At 41.3% G+C, this 19,676-nt stretch overlaps 1 protein-coding gene across 3 annotated transcripts in view; it reads right to left on the bottom strand.

Annotated features, from left to right (window-relative positions):
- Ap3b1 (adaptor related protein complex 3 subunit beta 1) overlaps positions 1–19,676 on the bottom strand; it is a 199,072-nt gene that overhangs the window by 55,301 nt on the left and 124,095 nt on the right. For all 3 annotated transcript variants that reach the window (XM_076927169.1, XM_076927170.1, XM_076927171.1), the window contains exons 21-22: positions 16,095–16,167; positions 10,009–10,115 (exon numbers count right to left, since the gene is read on the bottom strand). In XM_076927169.1, the coding sequence (XP_076783284.1) occupies positions 10,009–10,115; positions 16,095–16,167 (180 nt within the window). The remainder of the gene's footprint in view (positions 1–10,008; positions 10,116–16,094; positions 16,168–19,676) is intronic.

Genomic DNA, 19,676 nt, shown 5'->3' with positions numbered 1-19,676 from the left:
GCACATGAACATGCTATGACACACATATGTAGGTCTAAAGACAACTTGAGGGAGCTGGCTCTTTCGTTCCACTGTGTGAGTTCTAGGGACTGAACCTAGCCTGCCAGGCATGGCAGCAAGTGCTTTTGTTGAACCATTCTGGTAGCCCCAGAGTCCTCCTACTTTCTAGACATGTACTGGAGGGAATCACTTACTTAGTGATGCTGTAACACTGACAGACGAGCTCCGTAAAGTGACATCAGCAGGAATGAGTTCTAGGGAGCAGGAGGGCGGCAAGGAGTAAGTTCATCAACTTAAAACTGAAAATCTGATGACTACCTTTCAGGTTAAGCGTGCGTGCATGTGTGGGTTCATGAAGAGGACCTGGCAAACAAAGCTTCTGTCCCATCCTCTAGCGACTCAGACAACCTTTCCTTTATATGATGTTTGATAGAGTCATTTGAAATATCTTTATTTAATGTATAAAGATTTCCAAAAATTTAGAGCCGAAAAGGATCTGAGAAACAATTATTCCACTTCTATAATTCCATAGACAAAGTTCTGAATTTATTTTAACACTGATTATGGGTTTAACTTTATAAGCTGCTGTACTAGATAATAATTTTATCAAATGTCATGTGAATTTACATATTTAAAAACTTATTAGGGAAATTTTCAAGTGAACACAGAACAGAGGCTAATGTAATGAACAACGAGCTACTCTTACCTAATTTCAGTGGTACGTCTACTTAGCATCCAGAGAGAGTGGGCTTACACGCATGAGACCCTGGCTCGGACCCCTCACCACAACAGGGAGGGAGAAGACGTACCATACGTGTTCATCACCTGCCTAATCCAATACTTGATTTTACTTCTGAGTTACTTAAAAACAAATTTTGACATAATTTTATCAACAAAGTTGGTTTGTAGGTCTTACAAAAAAAGTCGAAAGGAACTCTAAAATACTATACTTCACACCTAAAACTAAAACCCATTTCCTTCATTTGCCCTTCACCCACTCAGTGTTCACATTCCATCGACCATTTCATACATCCCGTGCAGAAGGATGCACACACTGCATGCAGCTCTCTTCATCTCGTTGGTGTTTCAGGACACGTGCTCCAACTGTCTCCATGCACCTGTCTGGAGTGCTTGTTGTTCTGAGCTGTCATGTGATGCAGGACTTTGTTGCTACTTTAACATTCTGGGGAGGTATTTATAAATCCAGTAATGTAAAACAGCTGCAAACTTAGAGAAATAACCCTGATTGATAGGCTTATAAAAGATGTATGTAATTACATTCCTGAATGGTTTGAATAACAGTGTGTCTGATCTATTCCAAGATAAGTGGTTTTTACTTTTCTCTGATATTAGGGTCATATACCGTACTTATCTATTTTTACTTCATGCTCTCTTGTCTCTGGTAATAAATTAATTCTGTAGTGTTAGTTGGGAATGTTCCTATAGCTGAACTCATTTTATCTTCCTTGGAAAGGAAACAAAGTCTTTATGAATATCATAATAATATTTTTCAGGCTTTCATGTTCAAAGATTTAACACTATTAAATAAGATTTATTTATTTATTTATTTATCTACCTACCTATTTATTTATTTATTTATTCTTACCATGTCATGTGTTAGGAAACAAATTCAGCATGCTTTTAAAGAGAACGGTGGTAACAGAAGTTAATCTGACTGATACACAAGTGTTTAATATGTGACTGGGCAATGCAGAGTGACCCATGATATTCAAAGACTTCTTTACTGCAAATGGCAAAATTCAATGGACGCGGCAAGACCTGAAGGGTTACAGCTGACAGCCACACAAAGTGCAGTTGGTTTTGAAAATAAAAAATAAATCTACCAGAAAGGAAAATCTCTTCAGAACAAATGATATTGTAAAGGACCTCCCATTTCCTACCATTGTACATGTAGTTATAATGAGTAAAGACAAAAATCACAATTTTAGGCAAGCAACAGTGGCTGAGGAGTGACTGTCTCAGCTCCAGCAATGATGACCTACAGCCAAGCAAGGAGAGCGGCACACAGAAGGCAGAAGGAAAAAGGCCATCGTGCTCCTTACTTCCCAATCTTTGCAGAGGCCTGCATTATGTTCATCTCAGTGGACTCTCCCTGGGAGAGCTCTATTGTCACACTTAAGTCTTAACCTGATGTCTGTCTGTCTCTGTCTGTTTCTCCCTCTCCCTCTCCTCCTCTCCTCCCTTCCCCCTCCCTCTGTGTAATATGCTCCGGGAGCTAAGGCCTGTGCAGCTAGCTGAGCCTGATGACCCAGGCAGCTCACTCGCAACTAGCCAACTCCCACAAGCTGTCCTCAGACCTTCACCCATAACAATGTAATTTTTCAGATAAAAAGACTTAAATTGCTACGTGTGTTTAAACCAATTAAAATTTTTTTACAAAAATAGCTGTAACTCAAAAATCAGTTATAATCTTTTTTTTTTTTTTTTTTTTTTTTTTTTTTTTTTTTAAGCATCCCCCTTTACAATCTAGAAAAAGAACAGAATGTCCTCTGGCAACATTGGGGCCTCTAAACAGACCAGGGAAAAAACACCAGGCCACAGTATAGCTTAACTTCAAGTTTAATTTCAAAATTAACCCAGAAATAAACCCAGTTCCTACCCAGAAGAGAACTGGGTAAAAGAACAAGCCAGGACGTGGCTAGGCAATGGAAGCACAAAATACTGTCAGACTTTAATTAAAAAATGTTTTCAATTTAAGCAGACCCAGGCCAGTGATTTTTTCATTATTTTTACCACAGTTCCATGACTACTGACATTTTCATCAGAACAAATAAAGGGTTTCCCCCAAATTTAAAATGACAAAATTATTTTAAAATTTGACTCGTAATTTCTCTTCTAAACTCAAAGGAATTTGATCTTAGCTGGACCTGTCTCTTAGCTTGGAGCTAAAATACACCCTCACTTTTAAATCAAATTTTAAATGTACTTCTGAGAGTGCCTCTATCATATCAGAAAGCAAACTTTGTCACAGATAAGCGATCATCTTCAGGAATGACAATGCATACTCATGGAACGCCATGCTTGCTAAACACAGTCACTCAGGACGCCTCCCACAACCATATGTCTGCTCTTACAGGGCAGCCTGGAGAAAGCTTGCCTCTCTAGTGGTATGAAAAGAGTGGAACACATATTCATAGCCATTTAGGGGACAGAAGTGGAGGGAGGAGGGAAGGAAAAATGAGAATCTGCAAGATGAAACCTCAACTCTGGAAACTGCAAGCCTGAAGCAACTTCAATCATGGGCCTCATTATCACACACACCTATCCAACACCTCCAAAGGCTGTCTCAACAGATTCCAGGGGAGCGAGTCCAATCCCCCCTGCACTCATGGCTCGCTCTTTCTTTCATATGAGTTTTAAATCAACTGAATGACCTCCATATTAAAGCAAGTCTGATGGAGGCTCTTCTCCGTTTCTGAGTTAAGTTTTTATAATAGAACACAGTCAAGACTTCACCATTCGTCATGGAGACCGCTAATCTCATTAGATGCCATTTTCCTATAGCAAAAAAGCCATAAGCCGATTTGGTAGCTAAATTTCTGTATTTCTTGCCACAACTAATATAAAAAACTAACTTTAGAAGCTCCTTCTGTGTGTTAATAGGAGGGGGTCCCCTGACCTCTATTTTGCTTGCTCAAATCCAAGTGTTACCTGTGGTTTCCTTTTTCATGCACTCCAGTGTCAGCCCTTGGGGAGGAGAGAATGGTCCTTAGACCACAGGTAAGATGCACAGACTTTGGCTTGATGCTAGTACTGCCACTATTTGCACCACAGCATCATGGGAGGATGAAATAAGAGCCTACCATGCACATTTAAAGAAGGCAAATAAAGATAAGGTTGCAAAAAATAAGCCTTCCCTTGTATGTCTGAGAGCAAAAGTAGTTCAGACATGTCAATTTTAAGCTGTGTTAAGGACTGAAAGCACCGTAGGGATGTAAGGCTCAGAGAATGTCAATATTGCTTAGAATATGAGAAACAAGAAATGATGGCAATCACCGTTACAGAACTTCTATGAGCAAGACTATGCTAGACTCGGAAGCGCTTGATCTGGGACTAAAGCTTCTTTCTCATACACACCGTAAACACGGTGGAGGCAGGAGTCTTACCTACTCTGCTCACACTTGAGTCTCTGGCCTGAATAGAAACCTGAGCCAACAAAACTGGGTGACAAGGACTTGACCTTCCACCGCATCCCAGGAAAGATCAGCTCCTGAGAGGCCACCTCTAAATGTTGGGATCACCCTAGTTAGACCAGGACCTGCTACATGCTGGCCCCTTGGGTCCATACCTGCCCATTCACATCTTTGCAATGAGTCCCAGAAAGCACCTAACATCTTACATTAAGAGGTACTTCAGGATGGGGATGATCTAGCCCAAGCGATGACTTCGAGCTTTGGGACACTTCTCAGCAAATTGATCTTTAGGGAGCAGGGAGGGCTGTAGATCTGTAGATGAAACCCAGTAGCAATTCAAGCATACACACACAATGAAGCCTCAGTAAAAGCTCTGGAACACTGACTTCAGTGAACTTCTCTGCTCAGCAATGTCACCCAGCGTGCTGAATCCACATTATGGGACTCACTCTTTGGCTGAAATAAAACTTTAACCCTACATATAGTACTTTCCCAAGGTCTGTGGATTTTAATGAATTAATGAAGCTGAGGCAAATTTCGAAGAAACCCTTCACAATGCACTTGGCAGCAGAGATCTCAGGCCAGTTTAAGACGCTACAGAAGAACCATGGCCATTTTATCCTGATTTTGGCCAATTCCAAAAATACCATTTTAACAAATTAGCAGGCACATGACTCTCAGCTCTGCTGATTCCCTCAAGGACTATTCTCTTGCAATACACTACCCATTTAGTTTATACTGACCGACTGTCTCAATGAGCCTGATTTCACTATCCTAAATTAATTCCACGAGGAAACAGCGATCCTTGTAGGTCATGACTGTTTTTATTTATGGCCACATAGTCAAAGCTTCTCAACTGCACAGCCCTGCCAGGTAGCCTGTGGCACTTGGAGTGCCTGAAACACCTTTCAGCTTCTGTCACCCCAGCATGCCACACACACCACTGCTTTATCTGTGCCAGGATAAGGAAAGACTAGAAAGCAACAAGCTAAGGAATGGTTACTACAATTTCCAGGACGATGTATCACAGCATGCTTCTCTGGCTCCAGGCCTGTTTACAGAAGGCTGTGCACACTGTGTTAGCCACCCAGAAGTACTGTTTCTGCCATTCTGAGACCCTGCACTTTTCAAGCCTCAGACACAATGTTCTCCCATGCTAATAATGTTATTCTTTCACTCCTGCCATCTAGACAAGTCTGATTTAAGTCTCAGTGCCCATGTGTGAATTTAATAATGAGATGGAATGAGTTACGAGGGTTTAAACCAACTGGGGACAGAGGCACAGCCCAGGGCAGCAGTGGAAGGCACTTCGTAGAGTAAGGATGCCTTGGTCATTTCAAGGCACAGATAGCTGAGAGGTCAGGGTTTAAGAGAACACAGGGCTTGGGTCAAGCAGCCTGAGTTATGGCTGCCGGAGTCAGGGGAAGGAGACTCGGCAAAGCCCCTGCTCTGAAGAGGTCTAAGGGTAACCCAGGGGCAGGCTGACCTGTGGGCATTTCTTCTCAGTTCAGAGAGCGGATGCCTTCTCCAACACAGAATCTCACGTAGGGGAAAAACATGCTCACAATCAAGCTCCAAGAAATCCAGAAAGCTCAATTTTCATAGTGTTTGTTGCTTCTCGCTTGTGGTATAATGGGCTAATAAAACATTGGATCTGGTCATATTAAAACAAAGAAAATGTTCCTCAGGAAGGACATGTGCCATTCGCTGCACCTTCTACTTACAAAACTTTCCTAACTTCCTAAGTTAACGGATATACTAATTTCTTCTTCTCTAAGTTTAGAGGTAAAAAACTACGAAGCCAATCCAAACCAATTGGAAAGCTAATGTTATTTTCAGTTTGAATTTCTGAGACAGAAAAAGAGTCACACTTCCACAACACACCCTTAGAGTTAAGTCTTCAGTGACTTTAAGGCTGAGGACACAAGCGGTTCTCCTCCACAGGGACGGCTTCCATGCTGCTGGTCAGCGTGCTTCCAGGGCCTTATCTTTCTGTTTCACTGACTCAGTTTTCCTTTCCCTTTCCTTTTGGTTTCTGGGATGGAATTCTGATATGCTGACTGGGGGTGGGGACAGGGTGTGACTCAGGGACCCTGCAGAACCACTGGGATCCTAAGGATCCTGCTTCCTGGTTTTCCCAGCTTGGTGTGTGCATGTGCTTTCCAGCTTTGAGTTGGAAGACAAGTAGGCCAGGTGAGCCAACTCTGCCCTTAGTGAACAGGAAGGCCTGAAGCTCTCAGACCTGCCCCAAATCTTTACCAAACTCTTCCCCCAGTCCTCTAAGTCCTGATAAAACTGGAGTCTTATCACCTGTCCACAAACCATCACGCACACATCTTCCAGGGACATAAAGCCATATTTTGAGAGCTGACCAAACATTGTTTAAGGCTGTTATTTTACTTAATTTTCACAAAACAAGCAGCCCAGAGTAGGGCGGAAACCAGGCCCCTGGGGCCCAAACCCTGCACTTGTCACGTCAGCCAGGCTTCCTGGATGAGCTTCTGCCTGTGGTCAAGTGCTAAAGAACCACGGGTGCTCTACAGTCATTATGGGCACTGCAATGTGGTGATTGCCTGGGAACTCTATGACCCAGAAAAGGTGTCTCCATAGAAACACAATCTTAACCACCAGGTGACTAAATTAATGAACATTAGAAGTTTGAGGAGAAACATAAAAACTGCAATGGATGAGTCATGTTCATGGTGACATCACTGATAAGATAAACTAGAAATTCCCTAAAATGGCTTTTATGTATATGTTTGTGTGTGTGTGTGTGTGTGTGTGTGTGTGTGTGTGTGTGCGCGCTCGCGCGCGCACGTGAGCATCTATGTTCATGCAGAGGCAGGAAGTTGGCTCTGGGTGTCTTCTCAATGGGACCTCTTGTCTCTGCCTCTCTGGTGCTGGGCTTACAAGTATATGCTCCTCTGCTTGGCTTTTATGTGAGATGTGGAAATGCCAACCTAGGTCTTTACATTTGCCAAGCAAATTCTTTATTGACTGAGTCATCTTCCTATTCCAGAGAGATAACTTTATCTGTTGTCTTCGTAATAAAATGATGTGACCCAGACGTACAAAGCCATCTAAATCATAGAGATTGGAGCTCACTCCACAATTCTACAAGTATTAAAATTTTCATCACATTTTTCTCACAGACAAAACAATCTCTTTTTCATTTTCTTCATTTCCACAAGAAGCCAAATACGCAGAAAACTACTCCATCTGTGTTGTCGGGACCTGATGTAAACTTGGTTATTTAGCAATAATCAAGTGAACACACCCATTAGATTAAAGCATTTGCCACTGAAACAGCATAACCAAGATCTACCATGCGTTTTTCTTAGGAGCCGTCTACTGGCCAGGCCCAAGATGTCTCGTGCAAGGCTGAACAAGAGCTGTGCTTCCTATCCTCTCCATCAGACTGGAAACACAGAGCCGTGGGCTCACAGAGATTTCTATTTGGCACTACTAAAAGCATCCTCCTGTTTGACATACAGAATTCAGATGACTGTAACAGGAGGTTCCTCCCTTCTTTCCCTCCTCCTCACTGTGTGGTCTAGACTAGCCTTGATTTTTTGATCTTTCTGCCTCAGCAACCAATTTAACCAGCGTGGCCAGGTCTGCATGAAATTTTTCTTTAGAAAATCTTTTGGTATGAAAATTTTTCTTTGGGTTTCTGTGCATATATTTTGGTTAATTACAAGAAACAAAACCCATCAGATACAAGGAAACAATAAACAGCTGTGAATAACAAAGCCATACATATTCTAAAGAAAAGTTTCATCTATTTATTTTAACAAGCCTATTTTAAATCATCCTACTGCAGTTGATTTTACTGCTTCCCAACTGATTTTTAGGTTTACAAGTACACAGAACACTACAGCTAAAAACAAACAATGACACCTGTCCTACTATCATCATTGGAGAATGAAGAAACCAAATGACAGACTTAGTTATAGTCAACTAACTGTGGTAATCCAGACAAACAGACAGATATGAGCTGTACTGGAAACATCCTGGAAGTCATTCATAAATGCCTTCTCTGCATTTGCTTTAAAAGTACTGTTCTAGACAATATATGTGATTACAGTTTGATTAAATGAAAATAGAAAAAATACACAAAACAAAAATCCATAATCCTATAATTCAGGAAAAAAATCAAGTTTTTATACTTTTTTATTCTTCCTATTTTATGAATGCCATTGTATAATTTTACAAAACTAAGATCTATATATGTTAAATTTCTGTCACTTTACACTTGAACATATTTTATAGGTTATAAAATTTTTCTTAAGTAATTTTTGCCATATTTTATACAACCATTAATTATCCTGTCATTAGACAAGGATGTTTACAAACATACATATGAACCTCTGCATTTCTTATTATTTTCCCAGAAGTAGGTTTACTGAGTGGAAGTATTCTGATGATTCTGTTATGAGCAGCCATGATATCTAAAAGAATAAACTTAATGGTACCATGAATGAACTGCTAACAACATGCCCAGTTCACTGTATCCTCAGTAGCAGACGTAGGATTTTGCTAATGCCAACAAATTGGCCTTTAAATGTACATTTATTCATTAATACGACCACTGCACATTTCCATCCGTCCATCATCATCTGCACTTCCTCTTAAATTGATAATCCATTTTTATCAGCTGTCTACTTAAAAACTGGTTTACTAGAGTATAATACACACAGAGAAAGGCAAGTTTTAAGTGCACAGCTGGTTGATGATTTTTTCCCCCTAAATGGAACATACCCACACAAGAACACCCATCAAAAGGCAGACCGTGAGCAGCACCAGGAGCTCCCACATGTCCCGTGTAAGCACCAACTCTCTCCTTCGAGGACCCTCTAATGAGTCTGACTGGTTTTGTGCTGCTGCCTGTGTCTGTGCAGTTCTCCTGTTTTTAGAATTAGTAAAGGTTAGGCATGGTGGGTCCGCTTACAGCCCCAGCATGGGCACTCTGACTGCTCCTCTGTTAAAAGAAGTAGCTCCATGTTTCCTGGGCAGCCCAGACCAGCAACACATAGTCTGCAGCTCCTGTCCACTGACTACGCAACAGCAATTCCCAGCTATACAAGCTCACTGAAAGCTTACGGACTGGTCTATCTCAGCAGGCCAGCCATAGCAATAGGTTGTGGATGCATGATTCAAAGCAAAAGGTGGGGGTGGGCACAACATGCTAATATATAGGAAAACTACTGCAGTTTCAGACACTGACAGGTTGACAGTTTTGATGCTGTTTTGTGACAGGCAGAATTCTTACTTTGTTAAAGTCATATGCCCAAATAACACCGTTTTTTTTTTTTTTTTAAGATACCAATATATATAAATAAATTTGTGACGATAACACAGAGAAATTCAGTTCTTGGCTTTTATAATGAAAATAATAGTGAAATTTTTGTAACCACATGGTGAGAACCGAGGATTATGGTTAATATACACAATAATTAACTTTTATTCTCTGTCTCCGCTGTGCAGAAATCTTACTTTGTGTAGGCATACTCTATGTGCCCAGAGTGAAATTACGTAACAGTGCACTGTGTATCTGCCCCCCTCTGTGAGTGTGAGTGTGTGTGTGTCTGTGAGTATGTGTGTGTGTGTGTGTGTGTACATATGTAATGGCTTCTTATGTGAGTCTGTCTGTATATACATCGCACGCCACATCCTCACTGGTAAGACGCACTGTATGCTACAATCATTACAAAATCAAAAGGTCTGTCCGAATCCAACTTTTGTTAGAAGAGACATTACAGAAGACTGCAAATTCCTATCAATTATTTGTTTTTTTTCATTAGAAACATCATATGTATCATATGGACATAGGTATTACATGGAAATCACTTACATTGATGACTGATGAAGAAGTTGACAAGTTTAGACCTTCAAGATCAGCTATCAAGCTTGGAGAAAGGGCTGGTGTAGGAAGGGCAACTGGAGTGGATACTGGGTTAACTGGAAGAAAAGGCCCAAATAAGTAAGTGTGCATGAAAACTTAATTCATATTATTAAAAGCACCATTCTATTTTGTTAGTAAATCTAATTAGATTACTTTGATTAATGAACGTATGACAATTCTATTTAACACCCTGATTTAGTGATGTTATTCTCAAGTTACAGCAATAATGAGCCTGAGCGTTAACCACAAGGAACCTTCACTAAATATTTATTCGAGCAATAAATACCTTGAGTAACAATTTTTTAAGATTTTTTAATCGCTAACCTTTATCACCCAGAACTTCACTAAAAAAAAAAAAAAAAAGGTAAAACACATTTCTCACACTAACATAAACAATAATGTATAGATATTTCCAGCTGGATCAGAAATTTTGAAAGGATGCTTAACTCATTTCTTTAGTTTATTCTCCACTCTAACCAATTAGGGTCTAGCTAAACAATTCCTTAATTACTCACTGCCACAAAGCTATGTGCTACAGATGGCATGCAGCACAAACAGAAACCTGGATCTTGAAAATCTATTGAAAATAAAAATCCAATTATATGACTTGATAAAGATAAGCATTCCTAAGATGCTGGTTCTCGTCATTCAGCCTGCCTACACAACACTTTAGTCTCCACCCCCACTTTCCTTTCTACCATGTATGTGGCCAAACCCTGACAACTGTACTCCCCGTGTGACCCAGTTTCAACTCGAATGTTTCGGGTCCTATGAGCTTATGGGTACTTTGCCTTACTGGCTTTAGTTTTTAGCACTGTCTCAACTGTTGAACTGAAAAGAAAAGTAGGATGCAGAAAAGTGTCAGCTTCCAACAGGTTCTCTCCAGAGCAGTGCTGTAAAGTTCACCACTGGTAACACTTTACCTAGTGCGACAGCACTTTTCAGATTCCTTCTCTCCTTTTAGTCTTACAGTATCCTGGGAACCAGGAAGAGACAGCATTAGTTCATAAAGTTAGCAGTGAAATGTTTCTTTTTCAAGACAAAGTCTCTGTCAAGTTACTTGAAGAAAAAAAGATAAAAACTCTTTAAAAGTAAAGTAACATGACAGTTTTTAAGTGACAGTGCCAAGAAAGAAAATCTCAACTCAATGCACAGCACACTCAGGAAAAACGCAGAGATGGGACTGCGTATCTGTGGGACTCAAGCCCTTGGTTTCCCCACCATCTTTATATTTAACATGGGATTCCACAAATTTACCTATAAAACACTGGAGGTGGGGGGAGGGAGAGGTATGCGTGTATGTATGTGTGAGTGTGTGTGTGTGAGTGTGTGTGTGTGTGAGCGTGTGGTATATGTGTGCATGTGGTGTGTGTGGTGTGTGTGGTGTGTGGTGTTACCCACACGGGGTCAGAGGACAGCCTCAGCTCGCACCTCACTTGAGGCAGGGCCTCTTCTCTCTTTGCAGTGTGTGCACCAAGCTAGCTGACACACAAGCTGCCATGGATTCTCCTGTTTCCCCTTCTGGTCATCGGGAAGAGTGATGGGGTCACAGGTGCGTTAAGGTACCCAGCCTTACGTGGGTTTCGAACCCCTTCCCTCATTTAGCACGGCAAGTACCCTCTGAGTCATCTCTCCAACCCCATATTTTAAGACTTTCAACAAAACATTCTTTTCTTTGCTAAAGTGTGCATGACACAGATTTACAGAATTACTCTTGTGACTAAAACTCTGGTTCAAAATTAAATGCAACTTCCACCATTCCTCAGAGTCCAGCTTCTTCAGCCTTCCAAGGAGAACAAAAGACCAGAGGCTCTAGGAGTACCCCAGCCCTCCAGTGACAGACTGGGACTTGCAAGGCACCCAGCCTTCTGAACTGAGCAGCCGCCAGCCTCTAAGCCTCTCCAACATGGAGGCAGCCATGTGGAAGCATGCCATTGAGAGTCTAATAATAAGCCCCTTCCAACGTGCACTCATTGTATTGGTTCTGCTACTGGAGAGAACACTACATAATACAGAAGTCAAATAAACTGACCAGTGTAACACAGCTAAGAAATAAAACAAAATTGAGATTCAGACTCTGCCGTCTAGGTGTAGTGGCACACACCTCTTACAATTGTAACACTCTGGAGGCAGACACAGGCAGATCTCTGTAAGCTTGAGAGCAGCCTGGTCTAAATAGCAAGTTCCAAGTCAGCCAGCGCTACATAGTGAGACTGTCTCTCCTGTATCTCCTCACCCACAACCGCCCGACAGTGTGATGTTGTCCTATAGGCTTCAGAGCTACGTGAACACAGTGTCATCAACAGGTTCACCCCCACTACAAAAGAACACCCGAGTGATTGCTGCTTTATGACCATCCCATTTAGATAATTCTGTATAGGAGACTAAAAGGTATTCCAGTTTCCAGAAAGATATAACTGCCCCACCCCCATCCCCGTTAAAGGCAGAAACTATGTTTCTTTCTTAAAGTCTGACAACAGACTGCCGGTCATTATTCTGGCATGAACAGTTTTTCCTGACACCCATACAGTCAAATAACTTCATAATCTAAAGGAACTGTCCACTTGCTTTTACTATTTTATGAACAGATGAGATAGAAAAATTAATTCATGAAACTGATTAAACGCATGCTGGCTAACGCCTATGTTCACGGCAATGCCCTCAACTGCTGCATCAGCTGGGTTTATTCAAACTGCAGACCTGTTTTGTAACCGAACCACTCTATTGCTAGACCTTCCTGGGGAGACACACTGGAGACTTCTGGCAGGGGCTCTTACCCTCTTCATGACCCTGTTCAGCCCAGCTTATCCTCCCTACTCTGCTCCCCTGCCTCCCATGGCTTCCTTAATACCAGGCTCCAGAGTACACTACTACTGAAGGATGGATTAGACACCATGACCCTAAGAGTGTGCATCAATGCCCGTCTCCATTTCAGTCACAAAATAGCAATCTCAATGCTGCCTGTTAGGTCTAACAAGGATTAGAGAGAGGCATGGTCCCCAGTGATGGTGCCGCTTTGGGAAATGCTGTATGTTTATGTTGGTAATGAGTCCTTAGCTATAGGATACAGGACACTGGAGGGTGGCCTTTTAAGGCCTCTTGCTTCTGGTCTCTACTCAGATGCCATGATGTGGACACCCACCCTCCACCACATACTGCAGCTGGCATGATGACGCTTCCTTCACTTCTGCCTCAGGCCCAAGGTAAGGTGGGCCAGGGACTGAATCCATGAGCCAAAATATATCTTTCCATCTTTTAAACTGCTTCTCCCAGGCCAAAGCAAGGAAAAGCAAAACTATCAACTTATCTGCTGGCTCTCAGTACTCTTTCTTGTATAAATGTATTTATTTAGGTCTTCAGCATGTAAGGATTAACTGTATCACAACAAATATCCAGTAAGTTCCTCTGAATGAAGAAATGGACAAACAGAGCATTTGTCTGGAGCCTTCCTGGTATGCAGTGTACAGAACCTCTCCTGAATGGTTAATCTACTTCTCAGAGACTCAGAGGGCAGGCTGCTACAGAGCACTTCCAACAGGTAACCAAGAGACTGCAGAGAGAGGGCAAAGCCAGCAGCCCCATGCTCGTCGTCAGGTCCACTCAGACTACACCTCTCCCAAGGCATCCCTAGCTCTGCCCATATTCCTCATATAAGTTGCAACACACTTATGTCACACACGGGGAAAAGTACATGTGGATGGGCTTGCTCAGGTAGCGACACCTTTGGCTAGAGTTTTAGTTCCTAGAAGAGACTTGGCGAATTCTTCTCATGTGTTAAGGCATCGTGTAAAGTCCTTTGAATGTAGCAGACACTCTATCTATAGACATTGCTGAAATAACTTATTAACAAGTATTTCTAGTAGCACGTCTGACAAAGAATTCTGAAGGAAAATTTAACTGTGTGGGTACTAACAAGAAAGAGAAATATTTTCTATATTGAGTTGCTGAATTTTAAAAACAAGTGGGGATAAAAATCTCCTTACTGAAAATACTGTCTTTAAAAAAAGAGTCAAAGAAACTTTGTCTCTCTACAAAAATATACATTTAAAAATGATTACACTCTACATTTACATATACTGCAAATTCCCACTGTTCTCATGCTCCGTATACATATTACTGATTGACCGATTGTTTAAAATTATTTATTTTTATTTCATGGGCACTGGTGTTCTGTCTACATGTATCTGTGTGAGGGTATCAGATTTTGAAATTACAGTCATAACTGCCATGTGGGTACTGGGAGTTGAATCCAGGTCATCTGGAAGAGCAGTCAGCTCTTAACTACTGAACCATCTCTCCAACCCATGACTGACTGGCTTTTTTGAGAAAGGGTTTCACTATGTAAGCCTGGCTATCCTGGAACTCACTCTGTAGTGGCCTTAAACTCACAGAAAGCCACCTGCCTCTGCCTTCCAAGTGCTGGGATTAAAGGCGTGCCCCACATGTCTGGCTATGTCTTTACTTATAGCATCACAATGAACTTGTATTGTTCCTAAGTGTCCCAGATAGCTGCTACATCTCTGCAAATGAACTAATGGAGGTCAGAGAGTCGGTGACTTTAGTGCTTGGACACACAGTGCCTGCCACCAGCATGTGGAGGGCAGCACTGTCAGCAGCAGCAGGTAACTGGGCAAAGGACCCTGTGGAGACAGCAGGGGTGTCCTTGAGCCAAGTAGCAGTGGCTTCAGACATGGGCACGAGGCATAACCATGTACATAAGGAACCACACTATAACCTAAATGGAGCACCAGGGTAGTAAGCTAGTGGGTTTAATACAAAGAAGGGAGAGGTATGACTTTGTAGTTCACTGGTAGGATAATTTTCCAAAGAGAATGGCCAAACCATGGAACACACATGTCAAGTTTGACAGAACTGAGGTGACTCCTAAAGGCTGAGTCTACCTGCATTCCTAGGGAGAGCACATGCAGTGCGAGCATACACAGCGCTGTCACCCAGCCCTTACTGACACTGGATGCTGGTAAACTGAAATCTTGGCTAGAATGGACAATGTGATCTGGATTTGCTTCTAAGTTTCAGGAACAGTGTATGTCAGCTGTAAGGCAATGGCTCTGGCTGTGGAACTGTCAAACGACCCTCACTCACCCACCCCACAGCCCTCCTATAGTCTTCTGTCTACTGTCAAGATCTCCCCAGCCCTAGATGCCCCATGAGACAATACATGAAATGCGTGTTTTTTATTCTACCTTATTTAGCAGGACGTCTTGTTCCATCAATGCAGCATGCATACTGTGTTTACTTATGATAACTATGATACCAAACCTTATAATGCTAATGAGGTCAAATGTGCTCAATTTCTCTATAGTATTTTTCTATATTACACACTTTTATTCTTCTCTATTATGACTTTGCTATGGCTGTCACAATAGACAATATAAATAGAATGGATCAATGAATAAATGAGGTAACCCCAAACAACTCACCGTCTACATAAAAGAACCCAAAATGAGAGACCTTTTCAACATTCAAGACATCTTACATACAACTCCTCTCCTAGTACAGAGTCTACCTAGCAACAAAGTTTGGCACCTACCAGTTCCCACCATACTGAATGATTTCAGAGTTGTAACTTTGTACACTTGGGTTAGTGAAGCTGTAGGCATCTGAATCCTTAGACCCATATTTGCTTGAATGAAGACTTTGTGCTGTTAAAACACTGAAGGAAAAGGCAAGCTGGCCAGTCAGGGTTTGTAAGCCACCGTGGCAAGCCTTTCTTTTGTTACTCTCCTAGTTCCCTCCAGCTTCCTCAGTCAGGATCTCATGTTGTAGATGAAGGGAACCAGGGTCACTACTTGGTGATGCAAGGACAAATGACTAAAGTGGAAGAGGTCTGCTGTTCTCCTCACGTGACAAGGAACTCACATGCTCAAGCAGGGAAAGGCACTGGCTGGAAAATTCCCACCTTTTCTGATATATCGTTACAATAGATGCTTCTACAATTTGGGAAACCTACATGAGAAGTAGTATAAGATACAGAACACTCATCAACACAGAGCAAAGGGCTCTCCAGAACTTACAGTCATCCAGATCTAGGAGGAAGACGTCTTTGGAGGGAGGGTGTCTTTCTTGCTGGGGGTTTCTTTCTTTTGCCTGTAAAACATTGAAATCTCATTTCAGACCTTGTCTAAAGAAAACCTTAAACGTTTCTTACCATTACCAAACAAGCATGGTTTTCATTCTTGGTTTCAGAAACAAAAACACACTTGAAACTTCCTTACGGTGATATAATCACTATCCTGAATCAAAACTTGTATTAGCATTCTGTATTTCTTCCTCATCACACAAATTGTTATTTATGTTAAAATACCTTGTATTTAAAGAATATTTAGACCTTTAAAAGAAAATTTAAATATAATAACTATTTTACAACCTGACCTTTTTTTGCTACATAAAAATACAATAAGGCTCTAAGTAGAATGCAAATAAACCTTCTTAGAGATAACTGTTAAACAGGTTCACTTAAGAAAAAGGAATATTCAAACAGTAACACATGGACAGAGCTGATGTCCTGAGGCCTTTAAGAGGCTGGACTCCTCAGAGGTAAGCCTGTGACAGGCACACTCAGTATTTCTCTACGAGGCTGTGTCAGAGGTCAGCACCAACAGTACCCACTACAATGGCCTCCCTATCTCTGCTCTTTAGTATACAAAACAACTCATTCACTTTCTTAGCGTTTTATAAAGAGTAAATATTTAAAACACACCAACTGAAAATCAGGGCTTCTTCCATGACAAGTCGGCTCACTCATTATTTATGAGCGTTCATTACCATGGGAATGGATATAAAGCCTTAACTAAGCTTACCCATCTTAATAATGGGTTAGGGGAAGGCACAGTTTGTACAGTGCTTGTTGTAAAAATATAAGGATCTGAATTGGGATTCCAGCATCCACGACAGAGCCATGTATAACCCCAGTGTATGCTGGGAAGGTAGAGACAGGAGGATTTCCAGGGATTACTGGCTAGCCATTCCAGCTTAATTATGTTCCAGTGTAAACACTGCCTCAAAAAGTAAGATGGAAAGCAGCTAACTGAGAAAGACACTGGATGCTGACCTCTGGCTTCTACATCCATAACAGGTGACTGGACACCCACATGCATCCACACACAGGAACACAAACTCACACCCATTCCTTAGCACATAATTAAAGAGTAGTGCATTAAACTGATACATCTGTATCAACTTTGCTTAATCTGTTTGTTTTCTTTTAGATAAATGCTCAAATCCAAACTAACAATTTTACTTCTTTTTGTTCATTCATTCATTCATTCATTCATTCATCAGATTCTGTGCTCAGCAATGGAGATCATCACCTAGACGAGGTCCTCACGAGAAATTTAGGCTTATTGTTAGCATAAATTATGTGTCACTGAAGGAAAAGGTCTACTTGAGTACTAGCGCACTTATAAAAGCTCGCACATAACCAGCATTACATAACCAGATGCTGCATTACATAACCAGATGCTGTGGCGGGGGGTGGGGGGGTGGGGGGGGCAGAGAGACTGCCCAGTGTGCTGCTGGCATAAAGGGCCTGAGTTCAGTTTCTCACACACACATCAACAGCTCACAACCACCTGTAATCCCAGCTCTGGTTGATGCGCCACCTTCTTCTGGCTCCTGTGGCACTGAGCACATGCGTGCATACACAAACATACATACAATTTTAGAAAAGCATCTGGGAAATAATGTTTTCACATGATTAAAGTTCTGCTTGTATTCTCCTTTATGCCAACATTCAGAGACGTGTTCAAGGCTTAGATAAGAATGCATGGTAAAAGAGAATAAAGAAAACGAGAGAAAATCAGCACACTGTTTCCTTTCCTCCCATGCACCGAAATCTCAAAGCCTTCTAGGTAAGTTTTAATTCTATCCTTCTTTAAACACAAAACAGCTCTGCCCCTCCAAACTGACCACGTGAGCAACAATGTCTATCTGCAAGAAAAAAAACACACACACAAAAAATGCTAGTGTTCAGACTGAAATTTAAGTTACAAGTTAATGAGAGCTAAATCTAATTCTTTTAGAATGAAAACGCCATCCCCAAGTAGACTTTCATTCCTACAATAAAAACATAACCCAAGGGTTATTAGCATTCGGTCATCAAACTGCTGCACACAATGGGTGGAGCTTCCTTCCCGCCAGCTAAGTGACAAACTCTTCATCTCACCACCTGAAAAGTTAGACACCTGTCAAAAAGAGAGAGTGAGAGCTGACAGCTACCCATCGTCTACTGACCAGCTGAGAATGTGTCAGTGTGTACTAAGCAGGCATGACGTCCTACACAGCACAGAGGAGAGCTCCATGTGCATCTGGTCTCTCTCTTACAGAAGCTTAGGACAGAGGGAAGCAGGCTCGACAAAGGACAGGATTCCACTGACTTCTGGAGGAGAGCAAATAAGCAGTGACTGAAATATAGCATTAGCAATAGATGACGGTCATTTCCACCAAATTGGAAAAGCCTTGCATTCTGAATCAAGGCTATAAAATGCTCCATGATATGCTAGCATGCTTCTCCTACATTATATTTCATTTTTCATTTTAAAAAAATCCATAGTAAGTTTCCAACATTTTCATACGTAAAGGATCTACTATAAAAATAAAAGTCTGAATTCTAAACAAAGAAGTTAAGAGCCCTGTTCCATCAAACATTTCTCCATTTGCAATTCATCTTGGTAATAGAGACAGAACCTGGGCAAATGCATACAGGACTTGAGGCAGGAGATTCTTCTTGCTCAATGCATAATTCATGTGCTCCGCCTGCAAAGTGTGTAAAATGAGGATTTCACACCGTGGCATGAGCCACGGAGCTGCGGAGAAAAGGCAGATGAAATCATATTTTACTGTGTGAATTTTATTTCTTACCTCCCAATATTTACACAAAACCACCATTGACAAACCAAACCCACTGACAGATCACCCACTGTTTCCATTGTGTTAAGACGCAAAAGGAGATCAAGCAGAAAGATAGACAATTTGTTTTTGTATATTTTTTTAAATAGAGAATTAGGTTTTTAACAGCTGAGTGACTGTATTTGACTTTTATAAGGACAACAGCTACTGATCTTAAGATCTGGCTGCAGAGCCTGTCCACTCATCAGCTCACTGCCTTCAAATCTCCATCTGGTCCCTACGGGATTCATTACACACTGGCACAGGAACATTTTAAAAATGGAATAAAAAGTCACAGGGTTAAGAAACTAACTTCTAGTTAATGTATTTCATTTAAAAAACAAAGGATCTTAAATTCTAAATACAAATAAAAATGTAACAATCTCTGTAAAGATTTTACATGCATTATGAATGTCCATTTGCATACCGATTACAGACAAGCTAAGAAGAATGAGATGACAAGCACCAGGTGTTTCTATTATAGAAAGGGGTGACATTTAAAACCATATGAAACCCTATGAGAAGTTCATGAAACCACTGTTCTTAAAGCTGATGAGCAATACAAGAGGTCCACCCTTCCCATCAGAGAAACACCGGCTTCAGCTTGATGGCTTCCCTTTGTTTTACAGATCTCAACTGAAAGCCACTGACATTTGTTTTTTGAAGAATTTAAAATATGAACTAAATTGAGAAAGACAAACAGTGAAAGA

This window comes from Arvicanthis niloticus, chromosome 29 (genome assembly GCF_011762505.2).
Source record: "Arvicanthis niloticus isolate mArvNil1 chromosome 29, mArvNil1.pat.X, whole genome shotgun sequence".
Lineage (NCBI taxonomy): Eukaryota > Metazoa > Chordata > Mammalia > Rodentia > Muridae > Arvicanthis > Arvicanthis niloticus.
This window is presented reverse-complemented; position numbering and strand designations above follow the sequence as displayed.